Source organism: Gymnogyps californianus, chromosome 7 (genome assembly GCF_018139145.2).
Source record: "Gymnogyps californianus isolate 813 chromosome 7, ASM1813914v2, whole genome shotgun sequence".
Classification (NCBI taxonomy): domain Eukaryota; kingdom Metazoa; phylum Chordata; class Aves; order Accipitriformes; family Cathartidae; genus Gymnogyps; species Gymnogyps californianus.
This window is the reverse complement of record NC_059477.1, coordinates 36,055,981-36,077,191: the sequence shown is the minus strand read 5'-3', so window position 1 is coordinate 36,077,191 and position 21,211 is coordinate 36,055,981. Positions and strand designations below refer to the sequence as shown.

The following is a 21,211-nucleotide window of genomic DNA, read 5'->3' as shown; positions in this document are numbered from 1 at the left end:
GAAGCAGCCAACAATGAATATTTATCTAAACAAGTATTTTCAAGCCTTTCCTGCTACAGTTCGTGTTTGTTTTAGGCTTATTTGAATAAACAGAATGTTTTGCAATAACGGTAACTAATATGTCTAGGCACATAACATTTGAAATGGATCTGCAATTCAGCGCAGCAATATTCAACTGCAGAAAAATTATTAGCGTTAACCAGGAGCTAAATTACAGCTTTGATTTCACTGGCACCGCATTGTACCTGTGAATTCTAAAATACTGAATGAAATTAAAAGTTCATTTTAATTTTTATGAAAGGGAAACACATTCTCTTTAAATTGAGTAATGTCATTATATTTGTTTAGCAGCTACTGTACATGGCATACTGAAGTTACAAGCATTCAGAAGACAAAACACTAATAATGCGTTAGACCTCTTTCAAAAGCACAAGATAATGATCATTATTAATACAGTTGTTATATGCAGGAATTGAAGGGGGAGTTCTTTGCTTTGTTTGGAACATAAGCGAGGAGGAAAAACTACCAATTTCTACTTTATGAAAACCTTTACGTTAGGCTCTGTTACTCCTACACATTAAACTCAACAATTTGCATCCATATTCACCCAAGCGCAGCATCTCCCTGCTCCACTTCTGACTACAGGTCAATAAAGGCTGTCCCCCAAGATCCTTCTCCATGCACTGCAGCCGCTCTGGGAGCCGGGCTCTAGCTCTCAGCTTTCCATCAACGCAACCTTTTATACTTGCCTTCATGGCTGCTTGCAACATGCCTGTCACTGAGGCTAACTGAAGAGCTGGAGCATTGTGCTCATATAAAAATCAATGCCTGCAGGGAACTGCACCCAGGCAGCACTCTCTTGTGTCATTTGGCATCCCATTTAGTCCACGTATGCTCTAATCTTGCCAGTGCATCTAATTGCCACTGCTGTCCCAGACTGGTATGTATATCTGTAAGTGTTTATAGCATCGGTAGGGATGACAGGGTTGGAGTTGCAGCCCAGCCAGAAATTGTGCTTTCAGTGCTTTTGTGCTTTCTATTCCACTCAGAATTTACCGAGAATTAGTGGATATAACTAAAGCCACTGCTTTGGCTTAAGTATTTAACAGGCCTACACAACATAAATGCATGCTTGTATGCTGTTTGCTGACACAAATGTTCCAGTTCTTATTCCCTTTCTGGGACTTTGCTGAACTTTCTGCTTATAGCTTACCATTAAAGTGAAACATTTTCCTTCCACTAAATCCACTTTCACTAAATCCCTGATATAAAGTTTATCTCCAACCAGTATCACATGATGCCGTCTAGCCTATACACCACTTAGGAAATGCCAAACTTCTTATCATTAATCCCCCGACCCCAGAAAGTCAGGTTCCGTAGTGCGCTTGCCTGTCCTGCACTGCGACTATGAGCTCGAGCGTCATATAAGTGGCAACAGTCGGTGGCTGTCAGAGAGCTGCAGCAGTTGGGATCAGAGCTCCTTCTGGGAAACCTGCTTTGCAAAACTGTCAGGGAAGGTTAGCTTCCTCACATGCATTGAATTGTTACCTACAAGAAAATATATTGAAAGTGTTAGAGATTTTTTTTTTTTCATTTGCACAAATAACTACAAGCAGGGCCAATCCTGTTGCGTTTATAGATGTTTTTATTTTCTTTAATATCTCATGGAAATTAGTGGGAATTTTGGTTGAAGAAAGAGTATGACTTGGGCAACAGTTTACAACTGATTCATGCCTTAGACTCTGTAGTGTCCTACAATCAATCAATACTCTAAGTTGAACCAGATGCAACCCCTGGTAATGAGAGCTGACAATAAATGTGCTTCAGGTAGAACATGAGCTGACAGCGCTCCCTGCGAGCACGGCTGCTGCTTTGTTTGTAATAAAACTATGAAAATGCATAGGTACATTTGTGTGTTAGCTTCTGATTTGTTTCTTTTTTCTCTATACACACACAGAGTGAAAAAGTAAACCAATGAACAGGGGACGTTTAGGAGCATATTTATTTGCATATTCTGTCATTTTTCTGTGTGTATATGTTTGTGTGTTGTATAGATGAGATGGATGGATGTAAGTCAGAGTAGTTCCACTGAATTCAGCGTACCAGGAAGAGGCAGAGTGCTAGAAGCAGCTTCTGAGACTTCCTGAGCGTTGCTACATTTTTAACACTGAGATAAATTTTCCTTGACTATAGATATGTATGTGCGAGGCATTGTAAGCAGAGCTGTCGACAGAGAGACCAATTTTTAAAATGTGCTGTAACAAGTTCCCTCCTCTGTTTGAAAAAGTTTGTGGCTAGAGTGGAGTGTGGTGGCAGGCGGGCAAAAAAGGGATGGCAGGAGAAAGCAGGTGAGACCTGTCTGGAAAGGAGGTCTCAGCCTCTGGCGCTGCGCATCACCTTCTCTCTGCTCATCTCCAGTTTCTCTGTTTTCCATCCATACAAACCCTAAAGGGTCGATAATTTGGGTTTTGCTAAACCCCAGGTTACCCTTGTACTTAGAGCAGGTATCGTGGTTTAACCCCAGCCAGCAACTAAGCACCACACAGCCGCTCGCTTGCTCCCGCCACCCAGTGGGATGGGGGAGAGAATTGGAAAAAAAAACAACCTCGTGGGCTGAGATAAAGACAGTTTAATAGGACAGAAAGGAAGAAAAATAATAATGATAATGATAATAATAAAATGACAATAATAATAATACTGAAAGAATTAGAATATACAAAACAAGTGATGCACAATGCAATTGCTCACCACTTGCTGACCAATGCGCAGTTAGTTCCCAAGCAGTGATCCGCCCCTCCCAGCCAACTCCCCCAGTTTATATACTGGGCACGATGTCATATGGTATGGAATATTCCTTTGGCCAGTTTGGGTCAGCTGTCCTGGCTGTGTCCCCTCCCAACCTCCTGTGCCCCTCCAGCCTTCTTGCTGGCTGGGCATGAGAAGCTGAAAAATCTTTGACTTAGTATAAACACTGCTTAGTGACAACTACAACCATCAGTGTGTTATCAACATTATTCTCATACTAAATCCAAAACATAACACTATACCAGCTACTAGGAAGAAAATTAACTCTATCCCAGCTGAAACCAGGACAGCAGGGAACAGAAGCTAGAAAACCTCTGAAATTTCTTGCCTTGTTTTGCCCACTGATGCTTGGATGCATTTGGGGATCATCAGATTGATATGCCTATAGCATTGTGTTGGATATTTACCTTACATTTATATATTTTATATATGTGCATATATATTATACATTTTTTACTATGGACTTTTAATAAGAGAATGATTGAACTAATGAGCATCTACTGCTTTTTTATTTGGTTTGTTTTTAAGTAGAAATAAAACCATATGAAGATATGCTTGATTTGTGTGTGTGTACCTTGTTCCTTGTCAGAAGTTGCCAGGATAAATGTGAGGACAAGTGATAACGAAGCAGTGAAAGAAAATGGTAGAAAAGTTCAGGTCCTGAGGTATTTGTTGTTAGGATGGATGAGAGTGGTTATTCCAAGTGAGTTAACAAGTCTGATACATTCCAAGAATGAAGTGTCGTTTTCTGTGAATCCCAAATGTCTGTAATAGAATTAGATTTCCCCAACTCTGCAATAGATCCCATGAATGCTTTTCTATCCTTGTTATAACTCCTTGTCTTCTTTAGCAGTGTGTCACATGCAAGTGCCATATGTCTACGTAAGTCAAATGCCTCCAACCAGCAGTTCTTCTCTGCGTTGTCGTTGATTTATATTCATAAAAAACATCAAAGAAATGATTCAGAAATTGTAATTACCTGGTAATGTCAGAAATTGATTAATTAAATGCTCCAGTGTTCTGCATCTTTATGACTGCTAACATTTCTGGGCATTTTCTTACAGCATCAGTGTCTTTGCTGGGTGAAGTTTATTAATATAAATTGGATTTGACATAAACAAGAATACAGCTAATTATTTCATGTAAATATTCACACTGTGTAGCAGCAAACTCATAAAATCTGCATATCTTGTTGCACCCTTTTTTTTTATACTCTGTCTGTTTTAGCTATATAGCAAATTCCTATTGCCCTAAATAACACTGATGCCTTTTCATTTCTGGAATTGCTGGGATATAAACATTTCTGTCACTCTGACACCTCCTTAACTTGCACATAGTCATCAATAACTTCAAACAACCGGGAACTGCCACATGTACCACTATGCTAAGCTTCACTTTGTATGTTTGGTTTGTATTTCACTGTATAGAGAGGTTTTATACTGACTGAGGACAAGAACTTCCCATATGCTGAGGTAACTGGGAGAGCAGCCCCAAACCTGCCCAGGAGACGTGGTCAGGGCACTGTGGTGCAACCTGCTCGCCTATATCCGTTCCTCTTCCTGGCAAAAAGGCAGTTTTTTTCCCATTTCCCGCTGAAATCCTTGGCTGCTGCAATGGCCTTGTTGATTTTTTTGGTAGTTTAGAAGCTCAAAGAGTTCTTGGTGCTTTTCCTTCCTCTGGGACTAGCGCAGGTGAGCACAGCCCATAATCTGCACCATCACCTGCATCTGCTGCAGTTCCTGCTCCCTGCCTGCCGCTCAGGATCAGGCCCTAACCAGCCTGCTGGAACTTCATTCACAGTAAGCTACACTCAGGATAGATGGGTATCCACGGACACTCGGCCTTTATGCAGACTGATTACCAAAAGGATCTCCTGATTTGACCCCAAATACAAATCAAGGGCATCCACCTGTTGATGCTGTAGGACACACTTCTATATGATCTTGGTTTTTGTTCCTGCCGTAACAGCATGTATCTCTGATGTATTGTTCAATGAAGCTATTAACTGGTGTTAAAAGCTCCATGACTTGGAGGATGTCTAATAAATGCAAACTTTTCTGGTATGATATAATCCTTTTCTATTTCAAGGTAATTCTAGTAAATTCCAGGTAATGCTTTGTATTTGCTTTTACTGATTTATACTTCTTTCAGGGAAAGAAAATCAGCTAAAAATAGCATGGATTTGCCTGTTGGACAAAATGTCCAGTTTCCTTTACTTACACAGCCAAACAGAATAATTTGCTCAGTATTTAGTAGAAATGACAAAACTTCCATAGCCTGTTATTCACATAGAGACTTTTAGGCCCAAGGAATGCTAAATTTTTGGAGTAAAAGGTATTTGTACAAAGAAATCTGTCAAGTTCTAGACATGTTCACTGTACTTACTCACTCCTGCTGTCCTTCTTTCTGGTTTTAGTTCTCTCTTCCTCTTGTATTTCATCCATCTTCTTGGTTTCTGACTTTACTCCCCACTATCTTACTTTATATCCTATCTTATTTTGAAGAATATTCCAGTCTTTCAAATAAGCACATATTTTTTTAATGGATCCCAGTTTGAAATCATCTGTCCAAGTGCCCATTTTCTGTAAAATATAATTTTCATCTATCTGCTTGATCTTAGGAATTTATCCTAACACTCACCTACTTTATCTTGGGGTCTGTTTCATTGCCCTGAAAGAGGACAGCCGTCATACTGTTTTATAAATCGACATTTGTCCTTTAACCCAGCTTAAACCATTAACTGCTTTGAAAGTTAGGGGCTGGAGTATTAAACTGACATGAGATCCAGTACGGTGCTTTTACCACTGCCAGAGATTTTCTAGGGCCATGGAAAACATGGACATCTGCTGGAGCTTCTCCATTATTTTTACCTTGATCCTAATGGCTTAGGTTACAGACACGCAGCCTCTAAGTGACATTGCAAGGATTGCTGTGGCCTCTCCTTAGTCATCTGGTTTTGGTGAGGAATCAGGACACTGAGAACTCAGGTACCTTTGAACTGAAGCGGTGTTCTTGCTAGAGGACAGCAGGCATTCCTTAGAAGGAAAGGTCTTACAAGGGAGATACTATATTGTATTACTATGAATTTTGCAGCATCCTACGAGATTACAGCACTCACTTGTATCAAAAAAGGCGGAATTCAGCAGATTCAGTCCAGCTGAAAACTGCTCTGCTATTTTACTGCCTGAATCTGTCATCAGGCTTCCCTTTGGAAAGCTGAAACATATATTTTTGTCTTTTTAGTTTCATTCCTTAGCATCACGGGGTAGCAGCTGGGAAGCTCTGGGATTCTTTCCTTCATTCCCAGTACCGAGATATTTCATAGATTTACTGCAAATCTACTTTAATGTAATTAACCTCAATTAAGTCAACTTTTTAGCTTTTCCTCTTCCAGAATTTAAGTCCAGCATTATTGCTGTCCTCCTACCTGCTATGATTTAGTTATCATGTCAGGGCCATGATTTAACTCACATGTAAAACCACTGTAACCCTTAAAGGATGAGCAACCCAAACCAGCCAACCATCTGGAAATCTGAATGGTGGTGGTGGTTCTTGCCAAATCTGTTCTTCACCATCCAGCTATGGTCTACTACACCAGGGAAGAGCCCTCGCAGAATGCTGGTCCGTACATCTCTCCGCACATGCCAGCCTGAGCCATGAGATTTGCTTGGAGAAAATGTCTTACTGGAAAACAGAAGGTTTTATATGCTGGTGGAAGATAACGTAAAACTACAGCATTCTCCATGGCCCCATGTGGGAAGAACACGAACATCAGGTGTCACTGAGTAGCAGAGTACCCACGTCATTATCTCAGAGCTTGTACTTCTTTGGGGACAAACCGGCAAAAATTTAAATGCAGCAGGGCTCTGTACGCCAGCTGCAAATCTGGATAGCGTTCCTCTGTGAACTATCTCTGCATCCCTATATTCAGAGTGCACAGGGTGCAGAATCTGTCCGTTAGCTAACGAGCTTGTGCTATTTCAGGCTTTATTAAACTCTGCTGTCATCTGTGGATAGTGCCATTTAATAGGGTGCAAAGCGGAAGCCAAGCAGCAGCAGGAGGAAAACCCAGCTGATTTTTTACGAAAACAACTGGCTTCAGATGAGTCGGTAAATCAGTTTTAATCACTGCAGCTGAGATGTAATATGAACTGTTCACTGAGGCTTAAGTGATTTTGAACAATTAAGAAATTTGCTCAACATATTTATTAAAATAATCATTACTGTTTTTACCATAATGGTGTAATTCCACAGTATGTGCACGAGGGCTCTTGCCAGCCTCCTGCTCCATTGCAGAGGCTCTAAATGTACGCTTTCATGCCAGTTGTTAATAAAACTGACAATTAAAATAACATGTTGAAATCAGGTAGGAAAAGAATAAATTGGCAATAATGGCAGTTTTAAAAGATCTTTTCTTAAGCCGCACGGCTTAGCTTTTACTGCTATTTAGCAGAAAAGGTGAGCAGTCTAGCCAGGTGTGGTATTGAAGGGAGTGACAAAAATATCTAATCCAAAGAGGTTTTATCTCTTTTCATACCTGATTTATTTTCAGTGTGCAGCCGAGTAATGTTGTATAACAGGCAGCTCACTCAAATCCTCAATTATAATGCTTTCAGACATGTGAAAAACATAGTCCATACAAGAATACATACATACATGTCCTCTTGGGCTGCTGGAAAAAAGCCCATTTTCTATCAAAGGTTTATGCAGCAGGATGATAACAAAAATAAATATTTTACAAAAGTTCTAATATTCTCTGAAGGCACTCTCTCTAGATCTAAAGCTTTACCCCAGGGCACTCTTCCAAGATCCTTCAAAGATGACTTGTGTCTCCGCACTTAGTGTAACAGCTTAGATGTCCCCCTTGTTGTTTTGCTAACATCATTTCCTAATTGCAACAGTCTGCTGTTTGGCTGCAGACGGCTTTGTTGTTGTTTGATTTCTAATAACCTTTCCCTGTGAAAATACGACTTTCCGCATTGTAACAGATGATTGTGGGCTCTCTATGTAGTTCCCTGTCTCCAGGGCTGGACGGCTCCAGATACTCGCAGGAACTTGTCTGTGCATTTATCAGGTTGTTCATTCAGTGTTTTTCTCTGCTCCCCAAAGACAAACATCCTCCTCTGTGAAGCACAAGAGCCTGAATCCATGCTGATGCTTTTCTGTCTGGTTTCAAATACAAATATTAGTGGAGTCAAGGGGTAGTGTTGCAGAGGACTGCGTTAGGGCTGTCTGCTCAGTGCCCATCCCAACTGAACCAGGAGTGGAGTTAGATGTGCCAGGGGGAGAATGGGACGCTTTGGGCTCTGCAGGGCTGAGTATGACCTTCACCTCCCAGCCCTGCTTCAAAGCCTGTCTGCAGGAAGATGAGTGCCGGCCTAGTCTCTATCCCAATTTCCCTGTTTTCTGCACAACTCGGGCATCTCAGCTGTGCACCCCGGTCCTACGCTGCGAGCTTGTTCAGGACCGGGAAAGCAGCGGCAGGCAGGGCAGCTGCCGTGTCCCCGCATGCCTGGTTGAGGCGTGTGGGTTTAGGAGAGCTGGGGTATCACTGCTGCAGGATGGCCCAGTCCCACTGCAACACCGCCCACCTCCCAGTGCCCACTGCCCAGTAAAAGCGCCGAAGCACATGCTTAACTTTTAGCACATGAGTAGCCCTATTGAATTAAGTACGTAATCAAGTGATTTGCCGGATCAACAACTGTATCCTTAATCCTTTTCACATATTGCTAAGCTCATTAAACTCTCTTTGATACCAAGCTGTGCAAGTTCCTTAAGAGAGGCAGAAACTACGTGCTATTTCTTTAGCTTAAATTTATCACCTCCACCTTCCAGCAAGGGACTCCTGTATTATAAGCCTAAGGTTGCCCTAAGGGTTTGCTCTGTAACAATGGATGGGAAAATGTTCTCTGTGCTGTATAATTTTTGATACCCTGCCCAGCACAACAACATGGATATGCCAGAACAAATACCCACATAACCAACCAAAATACCGAGCAGTGGATCCCGGGCCTCAGTGGAGGCACTTCATTTCCTTTCTCTTCCCCTTTTTTTCCTGACAGCCATCCAGCTAACAAAGAAAAGAAAAAAAAACAAATAGCAAAACAATTAAGCATTGCAAAGCTAGATATTTAGTTCTGTCAAAAAACATACTTGGGTATACTTGTAGGCTTGTGCTTCAGCTCAAAACAGTGACAATTTTGGTAAAGCAATTCTCTAATGCTCTCTAAATTAGATGAGCTGGTATGTGACATTTGCATACCAACTCCTCCAGGATGCCAGAATCTACGCAGCTGTTAGAAGGATTTTCAACTGCATTTAAACATATTACAGAAGGTTTTTTCCTTAAAACAGTGCAGTTATATGCCATCACAGGAGGATAGACGGAGGCGTGAAATCCTGCTGGCTGGAAGCTAACTGAGAAGAAAGGGGACAGGTTTCACCCATTATTCTGAAAAGGATAAAAAAATCTTTTCTTTTTTAATCATGGACTCTTCAGTAATCCTGCAAGTTGGGAGGAATCGCTGGAGGTTGGAGCGGGACTCAAAGCAGAGCCAGCACAGCTCAGGCTGCCGAGGTCTAGTCCAATTGTGAATAACAGCATGGATGGCAATTCCACAACCAGCACAATTGCTATATAATATCATCAGATTTATAAAAATACACTAATTTGCAGCCTCCAGCTTCAGATTAAAAATGCTGCATAATTTCAGAAATGTTGACTTGGCCTGACACAGCCTCACCCCCTCCTGCTTTGCCGGCGCTCAGTGTTTAGCCTTCTAGTGGGAACAGGCAGAACTGTAAGCCACTTTTGAAACCCTGGGGCCACTGTGCTTTCACAGCCTTTCTCTCCTATTTGACTGCTCTGTCTTATTAGTATCTAGTATAAGTACCAGTCATGTCTACCTAAATGATTCTTATCCTTACTCAGTTATTGGATCTTGTCTCTGTTTTCATAAGGAAAAGATATTTTTCTTACGTATGTGGGGTCACTTGGATCCTGCTTCCAATAATACAAACTCCTGAAGTCGTACGCTCGCATCAGAAAATGACGCTCTGTGTAATTGTTCAGACTCAACAGTTAGGCATGCTACTTAAAGCCTACACGGTGCAAGCATTCATGTGACAGAGCTCCAAGGAAGCTACAAAATATTTGTATTACTCCTCTTGATGTGATCTATTGGGTACTGAGAAATGTCGGTACTTTACTGAATTGTATATATAGTCTTTGTGAACATAGAATCATAGAATCATTTAGGTTGGAAAAGACCTTTAAGATCATCGAGTCCAACCGTAAACAAGTGTGATTACTATGGAGTTTTTCTCACATTTTATGCTTTCACTGAATGTGCCGAGTTATTCTAAATCACAAAGTTGCTCTAAATCTCAAATGACTGACTGCTCTTTGCTTCACGTTGACAAAATGATAATACTGGGTTCTGATCCAGGGTTTGCAGAATTTGGCTTATTGGGATAGCTGACAACAGAAAAGAGCAGAAGCCAGGTCTTGGGAACAGAGACTTTGTCTGAAGCAGATGGCTTGCTTTGGACACGGCTGGCACATGAATGTGCCATAGCAGCATAGAAGAAAGGAGGTACTTCGAATCACGATGTTTCTATCAAATCATGGTTGATTTTTTTACATCACTTTTGCACACTGACAGATTACATACTCCTGAGTTGCAGGTCTTCAAAGAGAAATAGAATAATATTTTTGATTTGCCACAGGAAAAACTTAACATTAAGGCAGATAAACACATTGCTTTCTTTTTCCCCATTGCTTTTATTTCTAGACAATATTTTTGATAAAATTGCTTCAGAATTATTTTTTTATATTATCATGGTAGAATTATGCAGAATAAAACTGCTGATCCTATCCTTGCCTGTAGGACAAAGTGCACTGATGAATAAATCAGGAATATTGTTTAATATTACATTAAAAAGATGTAAAGGTATTAATACTAATTTATACCAGGTTCATGGTAGTAAAAAATATTAAGTAAAAAAAGGCAGCTTCTTTTAAAGAACTTGGTACTGCAACTAATCGTCATTATCCATTTGTACAGTATATTTTTCCTGAACTGTAATATATGTGTATTACAGAATGACTTTACCTGTATTGGCTTAGAAGAAGCTTGCTGCTTAATTGACATGGTGTGCTCCAAGTAAAATTCAACTCAGTCAAGTAACAGGGAGAGTAAGAGCCAATGCTGATGCCAGCGTCTAATCTAAACAGCAGTGGTATAAAAGCTGTATTAATGACACTGAAGTTCATGGCGTTTCTCACGATTTACATTATTTAATGTTTTCTAAAAGTAACATCTACAAGATGATACATCTATCTACAGCAGTTAGATTAAAATTTAATCTTGGGGCACCCACAGAGTTTAATGGGAAGTTTCACAATACCCAAAGGTTTTCAAGCAACGCAGTTTGAACAGGATACGGCTGAGATGCATTTGCACAGGCTCCTCGGGAGCAGCGTCTTACTCTTCCTTCCCATCTGTGCCCGGGACCATTTCTTTGTGTCACAATAGCCTTTGAGGAACCACTCTCTCTCTCTCAATCAGAACAAGAAAATAATTACTGTAGACAGAAACACAGAATCACTTAGAACAATTCCAGTCCTGAAAAATAAAAATGTACATTTATATATAAATTATGATCATTAAAATCAGCTAACATTTATCTTCACCTTGAGAAGACATGATGATGTACTGTCCCTGTGGTAGTTACCTCATATTCCTGGCCATGAAGATAAATGGCTGAGAAGAACCAACTACTTTGCAACAAAAATCCATATTTGTACACAAAATAAATAATAATAGTAGAGAAACAACCCTTAATACAAACAAGAACCCCATGAAATGGTTTTGTGATGATTCCAAACCTAAAGAAGTGGCACTATAAAAGCAGAGCTTTTGTCTCCAGAAAGTGAAGATGGATTCTTTTCCGTATAGTACTCCAACACTTGTTATTTCCTGAAGTATGAGGTTTGAAACATATTTTTGCTTTGGTGAGGTACTTCAAGAGAGTTATATTATTACTGATAGGTTTTCAGAATAAGAGTAATGTGGCTGTATGGGTACCGCTGTCATACTAATATATCATATTATATCCTGTTATTCGGTGGGTTCATTCTAAAATATTTTATATAAATAACACTGAAGTTGCCTTCCTCCTGGAAATGAAGTGGTATTTTTCTATTGCTGATGTATTTCTCTGCTGTGAATAAACACCATCTCTTTGCATTGAGTTTAAAGAATAGGCTTCAATAAGAAAAAAATCCGAATTGTTCATCTGATCATGATTATTTATCAGAAATTCTGTCTAGGCACAAATACAGTAGCTTTCATATAGCTAATATTGCAAGTTATAGCATCTGCAAAAGTTGAACTGGAAAATTATATAGGAGCTGTTATAGTTTCATTTTCAAATAGGTTACATGCTATAATATTTTTCATACCATCCATGAAATAAACATTTGAGTCAAATATTCAGTTCACTTTGATTTATACCAAAAATAAACAAAATATGCACCAAAACAGTGACTGCACTGTTGAGAAGTTATTTTTCAGTCTGGATCCAGGGAAGATAATTCTGGCCTTAGAATATGGATATGTATTTGTATGTACTGTAATTTATTTGTGCTGCTTGCATATCCTCACCGCCTTTTGTCTTCCCCTCAAATAATCTCTGAAAAGTGTATTGGGCTATTTCCCTGTTCACTTGGTATGAATCCAAATTTGGCTTTAATCTAGATTTTTACATCATTGTGATTTCTGTGTACATGGGATAACCTTGGGTGCAAAATGAAAGTGGACTCCACAAACTGACTCTGACTGTCTTTTACTCAAATTTTACAAATGCTTTGAACATTGAAAAACTAACCTTTTAATCATTTTTCATTTAGGAATATATGGACTCAAACAAATACATAGAGCATTTAGTGACTCAGCTGGAAGAACAACGCTGGAATTTATGGAGGCAAGTACTATGCACACACGTATTTATTTAGGTTGCTATTTTGGAAAAAATACTGCACTCCATAGCTTTTATTCTTGAGTTCAAATAAATGATTGGGTATCCAGCTTCTCCACTTTTTAATTCTTTGCAGACTAGCAAATCTTACCTAAATGAAATAAGTAGGGCATCACACACGAGCTGAATCTTGCCTTTGCTAATCAGGGCAGTTACACACATGCACAGGTCTCCTCATGTTCAATTTTCTAAGCAGTGGATGCTAACTCTACTTCAGATTCTTTTAATTGGACTGAATTTAAGAAATGGTCTGATATTCTTGAATATAAGTGTTTTCACTGAATGGCACGCAAACTATAGCCAAAAAACCAGCATAACAGCATGAGAAATTGAGAGGTTTGAAACGAAACACGGTTTTAAAATTTTGCAGTACTCTTGATAGTCCAGATTTTCTATTTCTTCTCTGTTCATGTTGCTCAGCGCAGGCTGCCCAGACTTAACTCTGGTTTAAGCAAAGCAGTGATTTCCACATGCTAGTGTGCAGCCAGTGGGCATTTCTGCTCTGCTGTAGGGCAAATGTGATAACTGCACGAGCACTTCTGAAGATCTCCTCAAACTCTGCATCCCTCTGGTAAGATGGCTGTAGGACCTTGCAAACCTCCATGCATTCATCTGGTCTAGTGAATGTCATCCACTCACAGGTGGAGGTTGCCAGCTCTGGCAAAAAGGTGCTCGCTTCATTCCAGACATAGTTTCCTCTTTACAACAGCAGTTTTATTACATATTGTACGTCAGTGGTTTTGCTGCTGTGCTACTGTTGATGCCTTCATTAGGTAGGATGAGAGGTGGTGCATTGTTTGCATCTTTCCAAAATTTATTAAGGGTCATTCATAACAGTGACATGATGGCAAAAAAGTCTAAATCTATAGATTCTTTACTGAATTTCAGCTGTTCTCTAGCTGTCTTCTCAGGGCTGTTCTGATATGAAATGGTAAAGATAGTGAAGAAATTACCTAATCTTCAGAAGCCTCAGAAGTCTCACACCCTTAATGAGTTAATTATCTCTTGATCATTTTTAAATTAATTCTTCCAGACTTTCCATTTGTATAGAATTGTTATTATCACAGCTGGTCTAAAAAGATCTGCATGACAGCACTTTGCAGTATTTGCTTGTACTTTATATTTTCAAAGTATTCAGTATCTATTTATTCACTACTCACTATCTCATATTTTTATAGTTACCGGCTAAATTCCTATCTGAGATACCATTTAATACAGAGGAAATGCAATAATACCAGTGATGAAACTCATTCAACATTCACAGCCATATATTTTTTTTAAATGCAATATTTAACTTTTTTTTTTCTGAAGGCATATGAGCGGTGACAATCTTTATTAATACATAGTCAAATACAAAGTAATCTTCAGGGAATAATTTAATCTTCATAGATTAAAACCTATTTCACCTTAGTTCTGATCAAGGAAGAAATAACGATCTGTCTGATTTTTCGGTTGAATGCCTCTCCTGTACAAAAAGAAGTAGCTTTGCACATGACAGTACTAGTTGGTATGCATCTCACAAACTTCTTGACCTATAGGATATAAAGTAGTATTACAGCATTTCCAGCATACAGCATTTATGATATGGACTTAGTCTTATTTATAGGGAAAACTCAGAAAGTTTGTGTTTAATTTGTGCTTTCTTTTAAAAGTACTCAAAATAATTGGCACAAAAAATTGAAGTTTACATTTAAGATTACAGAATTCAGGAGATTATTTTTGTAAGAATGAAGGTGATGATAACATTATATGTGGATGACACTACCGTGGTTAAATATAAATGAATAATAAAAAATTAAAAGATGAAAAAGTCTTTGAAAAGTAGCAGGGCTAGTGACTTTATTTGATTATGAACAGACGTTCAGATGTGTTCTGAAAATTCAGTGGGTTTGGAAAACTGAATACAGTAATTTATTTTTAATATTATTTTTATGGAGTATTGGCATAAAAAGTTAAGACTCACAATGAGCACTACAAGATAAACCCTTCTGGTTTTGCCAGTCTTCTTTGAACACTTTATTTCTCTCTTTTAAATCTCTAAGACGTTTCATGGTGAGGATTATGCTAATAGCTCACACTACACAGGAGCAGTACTACGCTGTCTATAGCCAGACAGATGTCCTAATAAATCAGCATAGCCCTCTTCTCAGACTTCATTATGCTCTTGATTTGTGACTACCACGATTTTAACCCAGTGGGTCACTGGGTGCTGAACCTGACATTGACCGATAACCCCTACTTTACTCTAGGCGAGCTAATAAAAAAGACAGACACAAATTCTGACCATTTAGCTCCTTCAGCGTTAGTTACAGCCAGGACAGATTTATAGCAGCCAGGCTAAGACAGAGGAGACTAAAGCCAATGTCATGGTGCACATATCAATTTTACATTTCCTTTACATTTCCACATGTACAATGGGACCCTAAAAGACATGTGGGGGCAAAAATTTCTTTTCGTTTTAAAGGACAACTGTTTGTATACGGCATTAGCATCTGCTGTGGAACATTTATTGCTGTAATTGCCATCCCAGGAGAACTGACTATGGTTAGGTCACGTTTTATAGCTTTCTACTAAAATAGACCTCTAGCCCAGCTTCAGATGTTTTGTGCTTTAAAACCTTTACAACAACGACTGAAGGTACCTCACTAGTATATGGAGACGCAGGCTTTTTTAACATAGCTTTTCTTACACTGAACATTTTACAATAATCATTTTCACATGAAGAATGATGAAAATGATAGCATATTTGACTTGTCAGTGGTTCCCCCATTTCTCAAGTTTGAACAAAATAAATTTATCCAACGTGAGACAAATTTGACCCCTGTTGATGTAAATCACCAACATTTATCACTGGAGATGATGCAGAATAGTGATTGTACATCTCAGTGTATCAGCTTGAACCAGACAGAACAGTGGATTATTTTAGATTTCTCTGCCCTATCCTGTCTGGAAATAACTTTAAATAGGACAGAATTGGGTCAGGGGTGGGGGATCCCCCTGCAGTGTTGTTTCTCACATCGTCATTTAATGCTCTAATTCAGCTAATGCGTATTACTATGTATAATTTTTATGGCAGAATCACATGGACAATCAACATGAGAAGCAGAAATTTGCTCCTGCGGTCTTTGCTAATTGACCTTGACAGTAGATCATAATTTTTAAGTCTTGACACATAGATCAGTGACAGCAATTACTAGTTCCCTTAACAGAAGAACGAATTTTTATTTCAGCATAGGATGCTTGCCTAAATATGCAAGGGTCAGACCCTGTTCTTAAGACCTTTCAAGGGAATTTTATTATTAGTGCTATTGGAACCAGGACCAAACCTTTAGTCTGTCTTGGTGAAAGCATGAGGATATGCTGCATTTCAGACATGACCATCATATAATAAATGAATGAAGGATCAACAGCACCTTATTACCTTATTGCAGTAGTGAAAAACACAGAGGGGGAGGACCACATGGCATTTCTCCAACGCTGTATTTTAAAACCAGAGTTTGTTAAATAGATTTGCTATACTTTCATCACCAGCATTAGCATGCTTCTATGCTCCTGGGTTTAATGCTTGTATACTAAAGAGGTGCCAAGTATTAAACAGGTTGCTTTTGCTGTAATCGTGAACTTCCATTGGGAGACCATAATTGCTAACAAGCAAAATAGCTCTGCAAGAATTCTTAATGGTGAGCACAGATTAAAATAACAACTGTGATTAGCTTTAAACTGCTTGACTAGAAAAGGACTAATCTTAGGGGAGTAAGTTGCATGGCAAACAAATGAAAAACCCTATGTATGATATTACAGTAATGAAGCCTGTGAAACAACCAAATGCTACCCCAGCTAAATAAGGTCATGCTCTGCACGAGTATCTTTTTCTTGTCAGGGGCTTAGTAACTTGATCCGAGGGGAACTAAGGTCAAAGCAGCCAGGTCTTGGGGCTGAAACCCCATTTTAATCCTTTCTGGAAGTTTCTGATAACAAAAGTTACCTCTGGTCTATGATGCTAACGTGAGTTATAGACTGTATTTGGAATGAATTATCTTCTAAAATCGTTGTTGTAGCCCACGATCAGCAGGCAGAGATTGGTGTGGTGTGGTGTGGTGTGGTGTGGTGTGGTTTGGTTTGGTTTGGTTTGGTTTGGTTTGGTTTGTAACAGCATGAGGCTTCCTTCTTCTTTGCTTCTTGATCCACCTGCCTTGTCACACCATCTTGGCAATCGGTAAAGCCAGGAAAAAGGTGCTCTTTGTGCTATTAGCCACTAATACCTGCCTCTCATCTCTTTCTCAGTGTTTTGTTTTGCTGGGGGTTTTTGCGGGTGATGGTGGTGGTTTTTTGGTTTTTTTGCTACATCTGTACAACATTGCTGGATATAGCAGTGGATATATATGATAAATTTGTAAAACCCATGAAAACACTGATGTATTCCTTTCAGTTTCCTTAGTGTTTGGAGGTGAGGCTGGCCAAGGCAGAGCAGAACTGAGTTTGGCAATTAGGAGTCATTCAGTCACCACAGGTACTCAGATGTTTCCAACTAACATCATAACATCATGTATGTCTCTCTAAAGCTGAGGCTTCTGATTTGTGACTTTGTGTGAAAAAATTCACACAAAAATGTAGATAAAACCCATATAAGGCTACCAAGTTGTATAACAGAGTTCACAATACTGCTTAAGATATGCATTTCTACCAAGGATTAGTATTTGAATATGCGCATTAGGATACCAATTAAAAATGTATCTGATTTTTGGCCAAATGTGCTTTTCTTTAGCTGAGTGTAAATTTGGATGGTTCAGTGAGCAGTGCAGATGTAGTTACAGGCCACAAAAAGCTCCACCATTGTATTATCTGTGAATGAAAACCGCTCGCTTCCTTTGACTCCCTGGTACAATGCCTATCTCACACCACAGTTGTTAAAGATACTTTTTCATGACTGAACTGGGTGAGAGTAATGTGAATAATGAGTATATAGAAAAGCAAGTGTTTTACTGTTTGCCTTATAAATCATATTTTTAATAGGATCACAGAAAAGTAAGAGAGAATAGGTTAAAGATTACAAATGAACCTTATGGACTACGTAAGTCCACTATAAATACTAAACTTGTAACCAAGGGAAAAGACTGGATAGCCACTAGAACACTTGTTGCAGCTGCAGTAAAAGCAATGCATATTTAAGTGAGTATAATTTATCTCAATGTTCAAATCAAGACTGATCACTGTCTTTTAAACAAATAAAAATAGATGCCTTACAGAACTTCACACCTGTTCAAATTTTTTTATCAGTTCCACTAACTAGTCATATAATTGTCCTCAACTGATTAACGTTGATAGTCATTTTATGTGCAACTCTTTACCTGATCAGTAAGTAAATCTCCTTCGTGAGTGAGTCATTTTAACTCTGATAGGGCATATTTTTGTGGACTATTTACTACGCTGACTTAAAATTAAGCTCAACTTGATGTGCTGTGGTATATGAGAAATATGACCTGGGATGATTTTGGCATTATACATTCATAACGAGTATTAAAGAATATGACTCTCGGCCTGTTTACTTTAATTGGAGAAAACTCCCATTAACACTGCCCATCAGGGCTGCATGAGTCAGGAGTGAAGTGTCAAGCCTCAGTTACTGAAGTCATTATATAAAGGATTTGGAACCATCTGAATAGAAAATAATTTTGATACAAGCAAATATCTCTGTATCTATGCTAAACTACTCAGATGTTAAAACTGCAGGCAAAAGATGGAAAAGTGGTCCTTAAAAAAAAGTAACTTAATTGGTCATGTTTATAAAATTAAATAAGTTAACCAATGTTAAATTTAAAAATGTTAATAACATTCTGTAATTAATTAGGGATTGGGGTATTTTTGCACAGATGTATGCTTGTCATAATAGCAAGACTGCCAGAGCCATGAATTGATTTGTTTCTCTTAAATTAAAAAATAGAAGGCCTTGAGCAAAATATATTCTTTAGATATATTTGGTAGAATAAGGATCACAAATGTTCCCTACCAAGTTGAAAGGAAAAAACCTCCAGCAGGGAAGTATGTGGAAGGTCTATTTGACATATGGATGTTTGTTAAAAGCAAAATGCATGAACAGCCCAGAGTAAATTAGATCCTCATTTGTATGCTGGGAAATGAAATGTATAATCTTGGCATGGTTCTCCGTTTCTTTTAGATTTTTTATAAGAACAAACTCTTTTGTGTATGCAGATATACATATTACTGTAGTGGCTATTTAGGGTTAGAAAAAAAAATACGCTTTGAGCTGATTTTATCTGAAGCTAAGTGTAAGTGGCAGGTTTTTTGTCTGTGTCTCCTGAAGTGCAGACTTTGGTTCAGGTAGCAGGCACCAGGCACACCGCAGATGCACTGCACAACTGCTGCATCGCTGCATGGGGGAAACACAGGCCGACCCAAAAGGACCGGCCATGCTGGGAAACGTCAGACCACCTACTCATCTGAAACGGTACCCCAGTTTGCAGATACGAAACCAAATAACAGATCAACATAACAATCTACAAGAAATGAATACGTAATTACCTGTTGTTGGTGCTGAGGGATTATCTAGTCCTTTTTAAAAAAATCAAACATTTCCAAATGGGAACCGCCTGTAGTCTCTTTTTATTATTTGGTGTTGAATTTAGTCTTCCGCTAATGTCTAGGCACAGCCACGCTTATTCATGTTGAATCATATTTCACTCCTCAGATAATTCCAATTATTTTATTGGAATTACTCACAGAACAAAGAATAATTCCTATGAGTAACAGCGACATTGCCCTGAAGTCTTCTCTAAGACTGAAAAACCGTATCTTTACACGGACCCTCTGTTTCCTATTTGGCAGAGGAAAACCCATGGATTTACATCAAGGCAACAAATTAGAATTTGGGCTCTTACAAAAACAGGATGTGGAAATGTATTATAGGAATGAGTAGTGCACAGACACAGGCTGTGAGACAAGGTTTTAGATGGGGTGGTGGGTTTAAGGAAGGAGAAATGGAGAATTTATGAATTTGTTATTTTTAAAGGAATAGTACGTCACTGATCTGTTTCACTACTAAAGTCTACAAACAGGGCAGTGCTGATGGCAGATGTAGAAGAAGCCAGTGAGAAAATGTATATGAAGTCATGCAAGTCGGGTTAGCACCTTCCCCTGTAAATCAGTTTCACTCGTGAAAGAGAAGTTAAATAATCAAGTTTAGCATTTCTATTTCATTCTGTAATGCTCAACCATTTTTATTTTTTCTAAATTACATTAAAGCAAGACTTTAAGACCCCAAGTGAGAACAGGGCCTCATTGTTCCACACAAAGTGAGAAATGGTTTTCATCTCCTCTGCCCCAAGGATGAAACAGAAATAACATAATTCCCTTTTTACAGAGAAAAATAAAGTTGTGAATATACTAAGTAATGGAGCTTATACAAGAGATCTGTGTCTAAGCCAGAGTTTTGCTGTGTTCCAGTTCAGTGTATCAATAATAAGGTTGTTATTTCTCATGTCACAGCACTGTGCGTTGTCAGCCTGTTCACTCCAATCTGGGGAATGAAGTTCCCACATCACTGCTTGAATCTTTAAAAGGTTTTATGGCTTAAAGCAAGCTTGGTGACAATCTTATCCTGTACTCTATGACGGGAGAGCATTTTCTTGTGTCTACAGTTCATAGCATAATGAGGCGTGGAAGAAGAGACCTGTCTTTGGAAGTGTCCTCTCCAACTCCTGTCCTTGGCCCTTGTTACTCCACAGTATAAAAGTCCATGTAGATGATCTCCTCTGTCAGGGGATGGGTAGTGGCAAGGGGACAAGGAGAGAAGGGCTCTACCCTGTTCTTTTGAGGCAGTTTATTTTAAAGTATATTGGTGTTGCTGTGCTGGTGCAATGGTTTTTAATATAGAGAAAACCATGTTTAGATACCTGTGTCATCTGGCTGGGCCTATTACAGGACAAATACCGCTCGAGTTAAAAGCAGGACATTTGTGCAACCAAAATACTGCTCTGACATGACCTCTTCCTGCTATTTCATGTTAAGCATGCACTGATCCATCACTGTCATCTTCCCACTTTCTGCTACGACAGTCAGCACCTCTCTCCATGCTTTTTGTGCACTTGGCAGCTAAAGCTTCAGATGTACTGGAGTGTATTTTTGCAGAAGTGGAGTTTAGATCTGTAGCTAGCCTGATCCAGGGGGCTCACCTGATCTCCTCTTCAGCTCTAACGCTGACTGTCATCAGGCTGGAAGAGCTGGGGGAGGCACTTCCCAGCCTTCTGAAAGTTTCCTTTAATTCTGTAGGATTTGGCTGGCTTCCTGTTTACACACGTTGCAGGAGATCCAGGGTGTGCTTCCTATCAATTCTGCCTGCTGTACGAAG

General features: G+C 39.1%; 1 protein-coding gene across 1 annotated transcript in view; it reads left to right on the top strand.

Moving 5' to 3' along the window:
- Positions 1-21,211, top strand: part of NCKAP5 (NCK associated protein 5) — a 407,543-nt gene that overhangs the window by 120,935 nt on the left and 265,397 nt on the right. Inside the window, exon 5 of the mRNA XM_050899634.1 lies at positions 12,719-12,796. Coding sequence (XP_050755591.1) covers positions 12,719-12,796 — 78 coding nt within the window. The remainder of the gene's footprint in view (positions 1-12,718; positions 12,797-21,211) is intronic.